General features: G+C 43.6%; 1 protein-coding gene across 2 annotated transcripts in view; it reads right to left on the bottom strand.

The window, feature by feature from the left end:
- Window positions 1–1,631: 1,631 nt before the first annotated feature.
- PTGR1 (prostaglandin reductase 1) overlaps window positions 1,632–10,701 on the bottom strand; it is a 34,659-nt gene continuing 25,589 nt past the window's right edge. For both annotated transcript variants that reach the window (XM_027614622.2, XM_027614621.2), the window contains exons 9-11: window positions 9,510–9,618; window positions 5,454–5,572; window positions 1,632–2,154 (exon numbers count right to left, since the gene is read on the bottom strand). In XM_027614622.2, coding sequence (XP_027470423.1) covers window positions 2,044–2,154; window positions 5,454–5,572; window positions 9,510–9,618 — 339 coding nt within the window. In that variant the 3' untranslated portion in view covers window positions 1,632–2,043. The remainder of the gene's footprint in view (window positions 2,155–5,453; window positions 5,573–9,509; window positions 9,619–10,701) is intronic.

Below are 10,701 nucleotides of genomic sequence, written 5' to 3'. Positions count from 1 at the left end.
AAATCAGTAACTGTAAAAGAAAAAAAGATAAGTAGTATCAAAATTAAAAATAAATGCTCTTGGGGTGACTGGGTGGCTCAGTTGGTTAAGCATCTGACTCTTGATTTTGGCTCAGGTCATGATCTCAGGGTTGTGGGATCAAGCCCGGGGCTCCGTGCTCAGCAGGGAGTCTGCCTGAAGATTCTCTCCCTCTGCCCCTCCCCCCACTCGTGCTCGCGTGCACTCGCGGTCTCTCTCAAATAAATCTTAAAAAATAAATGCTCTTGACTATCAGTTTCTGGACCAGCATGTGTTGAATTTGGAAGTCATCACTCTTCTCAACAAGAAATAAGTTGAGGAAATTGAAAGATCAACTCTTTTTAGATACAGCAGAGAACTGAGATCTCAAATGGCTGCCCCCAAAGTTGGAGAGTCAGACAGGCAGATGCAGACACTCGTGCTATTGGAGTTGAAGCCCAAGAGCCCAAGAGCTGAAATCTCCATGGGCACTAGTAGCATCCATGGTAAGAAAACAAACTGTAAGCAATGAATTGCTGGAGGCTCAGTCTGGACATCTTTTGAGGTAAAAAACGCCAGAGGCGCCCACCTTGGGTGAGGATACCCCCACACTTTCCTGAGTTTTCTCTCATACATATGTTTTACATTCCCCATACGGAATGGGGACCCAGAAGGGCAGGGACTTTTATTTTTTTATTGCATTTTTAATAGTGGATAAATAACTTAGAAGATTTAGAACTTAGAATTCAAAAAGTACAAAAGGTTATGCAGTGTAAAGTTTCTTTCTTATCCCTGCCCTTCAGGCACTCCTCAGTTCTCTGCCCTGGAGACAAATCATGTTTATTACATTCCTCCAGAGGTTACTCACACACACACTTTCTTCTCCCGTATTTTCACCGTGGTCTGATTTAACCCCTACTCTATTTGGAGGCAGAGCTGATCAACAGAATTGACATCTTCATAATTCTGAATCTTCCTGTCCAAAAGCATGGTACCTTTCTAAATGTTCCAGTCTTTTGTGTTCCTGAGTAGTGCTTTAAAGCTAGAAAGTGTTCACGGGGCACCTGGCTGGCTCAGTTGGTGGAGCATCTGACTCTTGATCTAGGGATGAGTTTGAGCCCCATGTTGGGTGCAGAGATTACTAAATAAATAAAAAGTAAAGCTTGAAAGTGTTCTTCATATAAATCTCACACATTTTTGTAGGCTCATATTCCCATGTGTTATCTTTTTGTAGCTGTTGCGAACAATAAATCCCTTCCTTGGTCTGTGATGTCATTAGGCTCAGCTGTGGAGGAGCAGTGTGGGCTGCCCCAAGACCCCTATACATTAGCAATGATTATTTCTTCTCATGTAATCATAAGTAATAAGGGTGGTAAACTTATGATTTTTAAATTCACTGATTTCTGCCAAGAAGGTAGCTAATACTGTGTACCTAACATAGACCAGGCCTTATGCTGGCGTTCTTGTTTTGTTTTGAAGATTTATTGATTTTTTATTTTAGAGAGAGAGCACATATATGGTGAGAGGAAAAGGAGAGAGGGAGAGGGAAAGAGAGAGTCCCAAGCAGACTCCCCGCCGAGCATGGAGCCTGATGCGGGGCTGAATAAGATCCTGAGATCATGACTTGAGCAGAATCAAGAGTCGGATGCTTAACCAGCTGAGCCACCCAGGTGCCCCTATGCTGGTGTTTTAAATAAATTTATAATATGTATATAAAGCAGATGTTACTCTCCTCACTTTACAGATCAGAAAAAAAAAAAAAAAAATCAGAACTCCAAAGTCACAGAAGCAGTAAACTTTTGGACTTCAAACCATTATTTTGCACCACAACCCAAGAGCTGTAGTAGGGAGTGAGGTGAATGGCCATTGTTCACTATGAAATTTTCACTCTGTTCTAATTACATACCACTTACATGTGTTTTATTAGGGAGATCAAACTCATCACAATGACTATTTCTTAGATGATGAAGGTAGTATACATTTTTACTAAATGGTTAAAAAGAAATAATTATCCAAATGATTTCTAGATTGCATGTGTCATTTTTTTCATACTTTCACTATTGTTTTTCCCAAATTATCTCCTTTCAGCATTCCCATGAATGTAGCTGGCATGTTTTCAAATCCTTCGATGATGTATTCATGGTACTGGATTTTACCCTGTATCAGAACGACAACAAATATAACAGATTAATTTCATATTCTAAATGATATACTCTTCTCATCATAGCAACAAATTTATCAGGTACACTATGGGAAACCTGGAAATCTAAGATGGAAGCCCCGTCCTCCGTGAACTTAGTCAACCTCAGGGCATGATCCACAAAGTACAGATAGAATGTTGATAATAGGTGTTAGATCACAGTATAATAATAGTAGAAATGTCACAGGAAGTGATTAAGCAATTTTCAAGTAAATTATATGGAAAAGTTTAGTAATGTAATGATCTCAGAAGAGATGGAAGAAGATGGAGAAAGGGGTCTCCTTGCAGGGTACTATCTGTTTTAATCCTTCCAGTAGCTTCATGACGTAGCATCATTACCTCTTTGACCCCTGAAGAGGCAGAGCCTGTTCAGCAAATGTAAATACCATGGCAGTCTAATAGTTTGTCCTCGCATCAAGCCCGGATTCTTTCAATTTATGTTGAACATTCACTTAGGAGGGTGGGAGGGAAGGGTTCATTTAGTGAGGGTTTTTCATTTTTCTTTCTACTTCAAGGTAGTCTACTAAGTGGAATTAATTTACATTTTCAAGGTTTTTTAAAAGGGGTCTTATGTGGAGACTGGAGTTACCTGATACCACTTACTTTCTTAATGTATTCCACTGATGGCTTAGCAACTGGTATAGATTTATGGAAGGACTATTTGCTTGGGGGTGGGGGTCACTCAACTAATTAATATGCATAGGAGCTGGGATTTGAACCCTTGACTAGAAAGTCCCAGCTCTTTCCTGTTCTTAAAGAGGCAAAGAACCTGGAAAGGGGTTAAAAGCTGTAACCCAAAGTTTAAAAGTTCAAAGCTGAAGATGAATACTAACATAAAAGTGTTGATAATATGGTAAATTAAGGTACAGCATACAGGCCACATGAAAACTCTTGGTACTAATTTTGTGAATTTTCTGTAAATCAAAAACTATTCTAAAAGAAAAGTGTATTTTTCAGAAGGGGAAGAGATGAGAAAAAAAAATAAGACGAGAGAGAAACGAGGCCAATTCACTAGTTACTGAAAACAAAACTCATTAGGTCCACTCTGTTAGAAGGAGGCGTTCGGGACCCCAGCACAGTGGCTTCTTGTCGTCAGCTGTGATCATGGGAGGGCTAGATCCAATTTCAGCAGCAGGGACAAAGAGGCTCCACAGTGGGAACTTAAAAATCATTCAGCTCTTCTCCGCTTCCTGGAAAGAGCCCGGCTCAGCACTCCAAGAGTTGGACTGGGAAAAACACCAAGCTCCGAAGGCTGCCAGAGGAGCAATGTATTTCTTTGAATTAGGAAATGATGATAAAGCCAGGAGTTTAGAAGTGTGATACCACTTTTTCCCTCTGAAACTAAAATAATGCCCCTTGATAACCCTGAATAACCACGTGGTGTAAGGTGGGAAAGCATCACAGCACAGGACAAGGGGATGGGCTTCTTCCTGTGGATCTAAGGCCATGGCTCTAAGAAGACACCAACCTAGGGCCTCGAAGAGCGACGGCACAAATATATGCCCCTTCAGCATGTATTCAACAATGTTCGTCTAGTGTTTACATTGACTCAGACACTATTCTAGATGCTGAGGGTACATCAGAAAACAAAATGCACGAGGTTACTGCCTTCATGGAGGTTACATTCTCACAGGAGGGAGATGGGCAATAAATATAGGTGAATTACAGTATACATTATGTTAAAAGGTGGTAACTGCGGAGTGTAAAAGTAGGGTAGGGAGGACCAAGAATGAAGGGGGATTGCAGGCACGCCTGCGTGGCTCGGTCGGGTCAGCATCGGACTCTTAGTTTCTGCTCAGGTTGTGATCTCAGGGTCATGGGATCGGATCGAGCCCCTCAATGCTCCGCGCTGAGTGTAGAGTCGGCTTGTCCCCCCCCCCGCCCCCCCCGCCCCGGCTTGCACGCATGCGCACTCACATGCATGCTCGCTCGCTCTCCCAAAATGAATAAATAAAATCTTTAAAACAAAGAATGAGGAGGGATTGCAATTTAAAATAGGGCCATTTTAAAAGTTGCTTCATTCAGAAGGTAGTTTTTAACAAAGTCCTACGGGGAATGAGCGAATTAAGGAAGCAGTTACAGAGGGACAGAAGGAAGTGGGGAGGGACTGGGCAGAGTGAGCAAGGGGGTGAACATGAAGAAATGAAATTAGAGAGGTAATGGAGGTCAGATCATGTACAGCCCTATAGGTTTTATTCTATGTGAAATGGGGGAGTTTTGGAGGGATTTGAGCCAAAGAATGACATGGTTTGATTTATGCTTTAAAAGATCACTCTGGCAGCTCTTTTGGGAATGGTCTATTGGGGCATAAAGTCAGGAGGTCAGACAGGGTCTCCTGCAACGTCCAGGCTAGACCAGACGGCCGTCTGGACCACGGTGGTAGCAGCGGAGGTGGGAGAGCTGGTCAGATTCTGGGGGTAGTTTGAAGGTTGAGATACCAGAATTTCCTGACAGATGAGATGTGGGTAGGAGAGAAAGAAAGGAATCAAAGATGATTTCAAGGTTTTTGGATTGAGCAACTAGGAGGATAGAATTGCCGTTAACTGAGATGGTGAGGACTGTATATGGAATGGGTTTGGCAGGAAAGATAAAGACATATTTAGTTTTTGACGTGTTGAGTCAAAGATGTGTGTATTACACATCCAAGTGCAGCTGTTGAGCGGCCGAGAGCCCAGTGGAGAGACCCAGGCTGGAGACAGACGTTTAGGAGCTGTCAGCATGTGGAGGATATTTGAAGCCAAGAGCCTGGCTGAGCTAAGTAAGGGATAGGCAGACTTGGGTAGAGAAGAAAGGAAGCCCAGTGAGCCCACTCCTGTCCCCTGGGACACTCTATTCTTAATTTGGAGAGCAGAAAAGAAGCTGGTAGAGGAGATCCTCTGAGACGGACAAATCTGTGAGGAAAACCAAGAGCCATGGGAAAAAAGTGTACCGAGGAGAGCGTGATCACCTCTGTCCAATACTCGCCACAGCCAATCGAAGCCAAGAACTGACCCCTGCCGTTCGCAGCAGGAGGACATCGTCAACCCTGACAAAGGCAATTTGGTAGAATGGCAAGAGTGTAAAAGCCTGATACGTGGGTTTGAGAAAGAATGGAAAGAGAGGAACTGCAGACAGTGAGTGAAAACAACTCTGGGATTTTGTTCTAGAAGGGGGAGAAGTGAGATGCACCTGTATTTGCAGTGCAGGTGAAACCTATAGTCTGGAGAGGGAATGGGATCTCGTGTGCAACGGGGACAGGGGCTCTGGAGCCCGTTACCTCTATGACCCATTTCAGCAAGTCTTTCAGAGCCTTCTGGCGGACCTCTCCTTGCCAGCGGGTGACGATGAACCCTTCCAGGCGGAGCTGCTGATAGATAATATTCTCTGGGGGTGGGCCTGTGAACAGGAGGACACATTTAGGTGACAGGGTCCAGGGAGGTGGCCGTGGTGAAAACACAAGCACTACAAGTCACATCACTGTTCTAGATTTCTCCACTCCTTTCTGATCCATGGGGCTGTCCACAAATCAACATGGCCTCTGTGGTAGGCAGAATCGCGGTCCCCAAAGATGGCCGTATCTGAACTCCCAGAACCTGTGAATGTCTTTCCTTACGTGGCAAAAGGGATTTTGCAGGTATGATCAAGTTAAGAGCCTTTAGCTGAAGAGATTATTGTGTATTATTCAGGTGGGCCTGATATAAGGAAGGCAGAAAGGTCAGAAGCAGGAAAAAATGTGTGATGGTGGAAGCACAGATCAGAGTGAGAGAGAGAGAGAGAGAGAGAGAGAGACTGGAAGACCCTGCTGCTGGCTTTGTGGATGGAGGAAGGGACACGAGTTAGGGGATGCAGGCAGCCACTAGAAGCTGGAAAAGGCAAGTTAAACAGCTTCTCCTCTTGAGCCTTGAGAAAGAATTCAGCCCTGCTCACCCATTGTTGACTTTTGACCTCCAGAACTATTAGACAATGAATCTGTGTTGTTGTAGCCACTGAACTTGAGATAATTTGTCACAGCAGCAATCGGACTGACACACACTCAGAGCCTTTATCCAGGCCAGGCAGCCAGGGAACGTGCAGCCTTCACATGCCAGGAGCAAGACCCACCAAAAACGTCCCAAACAATTCTACGGAACAGAAAGAGGTCCTGAAGATAACCTGTGGAAGTGTTTCTGGGCTACTCCGGCATAAACACCCTGAAATTCCTGATACTTCGCATGTTCTTTTTTTACTGGCTTACTGCAGTCATTCTACGGCATAGCCCTATCTCCTGTTCTCTTCTCAAAGCAGATATAAAAAAAGCTAGTGTCCACCTCTGGCCGAAGAGCTAAGAGAGAATGATCCAAGAGGCTCAGCAACTCCACCTCACCATTTCGGGATACCAGGAGTTGGCCCAAACAGTGGCCTCACAACTCAGTGTGGATGAGAATCACACGGAGAGCTTGTGGAAAGAGGACGCTGGCCCCTCCCTCAACTTCTGACTGTGGATATGGAGTGGGTCCCAAGAATCTGTACTTCTAACACGTTCTCAGGAGATGATGATGCTGCTGGTCCTGGGCCCACACTTGGAGAACCACCAGCCTAGAAAAAGCCCCAGGCTACCCTGTGGCCTATTAAGAAGATGGTACTCTACTGTGTGAGAGAGAAAAGGTTGTGTTGGTTGCCTGGCTTGTTTTCTCAAGAATCCTAAGGGACCAGAAACTGAGGGAATGACCCATGAGCATAGTGTGAAAAGTTCCAGAAAGTCAGGTGAAAATGCCCGGGAAGAAGAGCCAAGGTGGCTGGCAGAATTTATTTGCGACGTCCTTGGTGACTGGCATCACTTAAGCTGAAAGTTCCCACTCACTACTTTGAAGAAAGTCACAGGAGCAGTCAGAAAAATAGGGCTTTGTCCTAAACCAAAACAAACTAATACAAGATGAGTGAGATGTGAAGGTGACACAGGAGAGTGGCACGTCCAGATTTGAGGCTGCTCTTGCAGAAAAGATCCACACCAACCATATTTCTTTTTAGGTTAAGGATTGGAATCCTCATTTCCTCATCCTGGAAGAGGATGAAATACTATTTCTGGGCTTATCTACCCTGATGGGAATACAGTTTCTTTATTGGGAGCAATAAGAATGTGGCATTTTAGCATAGAGGAAGGGAGGGAAAAATGAAACAAGACAAAACCAGAGAGGGAGACAAACCATAAGAGACTCTTAATGAGAGGAAGTAAACTGAGGGTTGCTGGAGGGGAGGGGGGTGGGGAGATGTGGTAACTGGGTGATGGGCATTAAGGAGGGCTCTTGATGGAATGAGCAGTGGGTGTTATATACAACTGATGAATCACTGAACTCTACCTCTGAAACTAATAATACATTACATGTTAATTGAATTTAAATTTTAGAAAAGTTGGGCCGCCTGTGTGGCTCAGTTGGTTAAGTGTCTGCCTTCGGCTCAGGTCATGATCTCAGGGATTGAGATCTGGGATTGAGCCCCATGTCGGGCTCCCTGCTCAGCGGGGAGTCTGCTTCTCCCTCTCCCTCTGCCTCATCACCCTTCCCATGCTCTGTCTCTGAAATAAATAAATAAATAAATAGAATCTTAATAAAATAAAATAGTTAAAACCCATCAAAGAAAAAAAAAGAATGTGGCATTTTAATGTGGCATTAAAGCCGGGAAAAAAATGAATTACCCCTGAGCTATCCTAACAATGAAATCTGTCAGAATTTCTGGAGATGAGAGGCAGGGCAGAATCTCATCTAAAATGGATGGACAAGGCCAGCTGATGTCTCAAAGACCTATCTGAGCAGCTGAACTTCCAAACTCTAATTGCTAAAATGGCTAGATCAAGTTACTGGACCCAAAATATTTGGCTGTACCTAATTGGACTATGGTCAAGAAAATGCATCCTGGAGCTTTGCTCAATGCGCAGGCAGAAGATTTCCCATGATTCTAGCTTAGCATCAGTTAGGAAAATATAGGGGGAAAAAAGTCCCGAACAATAAGACTGCCAAGTGCACCTGGAGTTTTTTCAGAGAAGGTAGTGTCTTTGATTTTTCACAACCAAGAGGGAATCTACAAGCTGTCCTTTCTCAGCCCCTTCCACTCTCGCTCACTTGTCTCAATGCAGTTAACTAGCAGGGCTGTAGGGTTTCATTCCCATGAGTGAAGCCATTACAGAACGAATACCCAATTTATTTAGTTATCACCCCAGATCCCGATGACACTCTCCAAGATTCCTTTTTGCTGTTTTTTCTCATTTTTTGGGACCACAGGTAAATTTATAATCTCACCAATAGCACAGAATTGTAGCCTTGAGGGGCGCCTGCGTGGCTCAGTCAGTTGAGTGACTGATTCTTGGTTTCCACTTGGGTCTTGATCTCAGGGTCATGGGATCGGGCCCTGTGTTAGGCTCTGCACTTAGCTCGGAGTCTGCTTGTGATTCTCTCCCTCAGCCTCTGCCCCTCCCCACCACCAGCTCCCTCTCTCTCTAAAATAAAATAAAATAAAATAAAAAGAATCTTAAGAAAATAATTGTTGTAGTAGAGAAGGACTCTGTATGAGGAGTTCAGAAGACCCATCTTTGAGTCTCTTGCTAATAAGATTTAAAGAGCCTCGGGTCCTCTTGCCATTCATCTCCCCATCCATAAAATAAGAGGCCTGTACAACGTCTCTCAGAGAAGTAGGACTTAAGGAATGTAGTTCTCTAGTTGATACTGCTTTTGGACCTCTGTGGTATGGAGAGGGGAGGGGGTGGTCTCTGCATAGGAGAGCGGAGAGGTGGGGGACAGAGGCACAAGACAAACAAAACAAGGAACAGAGGGGAAGCGCACACTCCTTTCCCTTTCCATGGAAGTTGTCAGTTTGGGGGAGCCAGTATGTCCTGCTGCTCTAGGAAGCCCTGCCCACTACCATGAAAGGACATGACAGCCCGTTGTTCCCTTTACCCACCCAAGTCATCCTCTCCCCAACCCCATACCTCCAGCAACATCTCGAATATCCTAAAGGACCCTCATATTGCACCAGCCAGACCAAGGTGTTCTGTTTCTAAATCAAATCATGGCTGCCCTTTTACAACTTTGCCCAAAACAATCGGTAAAAAACTAAAACTTTTAAAAATTATCAACATTCTTCTGTATTTTCAGATTCTGTTACTTCTCAATATCAAAATGTAATGTAAGCTATTTAGTACAGATATATGAAATTACATATTTTTAGTTTAATAAACACTATTTCATCAAGAATATCAGGAAGTCTTTTCAACATTTTGATAGTCACTGGCCTATGCCATATCCGTGAGTATTCTCCTCGTCCAGTCTTTCTACCTCTGTGATCGTGTGCATGAGCTCATTACCTGGGGGAGGAGGGCAAGTACTATTGTATGTAGAGATGGCCCCACATATAGCAATTCTTCCAAATTTCTTCATCTGGGGGATAACAATGTTTGAAAACTCTCCACCTACCTATACAGACAGGAAGAAAACAAAACCCACTTTAAATACTCTAAATACTAGAAGATTCAGGAGAATCAGTAAGTCACAACCACCGTTTCACAAAATTTATTCTAGAAGTAAAAAAAAAACAAAACAAAACCTGATTGAATTAGCACAGCAGTGCAGAAAATTGCAGTTGGAAAAAGATAGGAGAGGTTGGGCATTTCTCTTTGTAGGAACGTACCATATATAACATACCTTTTACTTTATTATATTTTGGAATTCTCTGATCAGTTCAATAATCTCATTGCCCCTATCCAAGAGCATGGAAAAAATACTCAAAAGCCACATCAAGAACAAAGTTGGAGGGCTCACATTTTCCAATTTCAAAACTTACTACAAAGCTGTATTAATCAAGACAGTGTGGGAACAGAAATATAGATCAACAGAACTAACTTGAACTAACTCTAAAATAAAATAAAATAAAATAAACCCTTATTTTATGATCCATTGATTTTCGACAAGAGTGCCAAAACAACACAATAGGAGGAAAAAAACAATCTTTTCAATAAATGGTGTAGAGTAACTGGGTATGAAAAAGGAGGGGTATGGACCCCTTCTTAGGCAATACACAAAAATTAACTTAAAATATATCAGCTAACACCATAAAACTCAGAAAAAAACAGAGGAGGGGCGCCTGGGTGCCTCAGTCGGTTAAGCGTCTGCCTTCAGCTCGGGTCATGATCCCAGGGTCCTGGGATGGAGCCCCACATTCTCCCTCTCCCTTTGCTTGCTGTTTCCCCTCCTTGTACACTCTGTCAAAAATAAATAAAATCTTGGGGCGCCTGGGTGGCTCAGTCATTAGGCGTCTGCCTTCGGCTTGGTCATGATCCCAGGGTCCTGGGATCGAGCCCCGCATCGGGCTCCCTGCTCCACGGGAAGCCTGCTTCTCCCTCTCCCACTCCCCCTGCTTGTGTTCCCTCTCTCACTGTGTCTCTCTCTGTCAAATAAATAAATAAAATCTTAAAGTGAATAAATAAATAAAATCTTAAAAAAAAAAAGGAAGAAACATAGGAGTAAATCTTTGTGACCTTGGATAAGGCAAGGCCTTCT

This window comes from Zalophus californianus, chromosome 13 (assembly GCF_009762305.2).
Source record: "Zalophus californianus isolate mZalCal1 chromosome 13, mZalCal1.pri.v2, whole genome shotgun sequence".
Classification (NCBI taxonomy): domain Eukaryota; kingdom Metazoa; phylum Chordata; class Mammalia; order Carnivora; family Otariidae; genus Zalophus; species Zalophus californianus.
The sequence above is the reverse complement of the archived record's forward strand: the minus strand, read 5'-3'. Positions and strand labels throughout refer to the sequence as shown.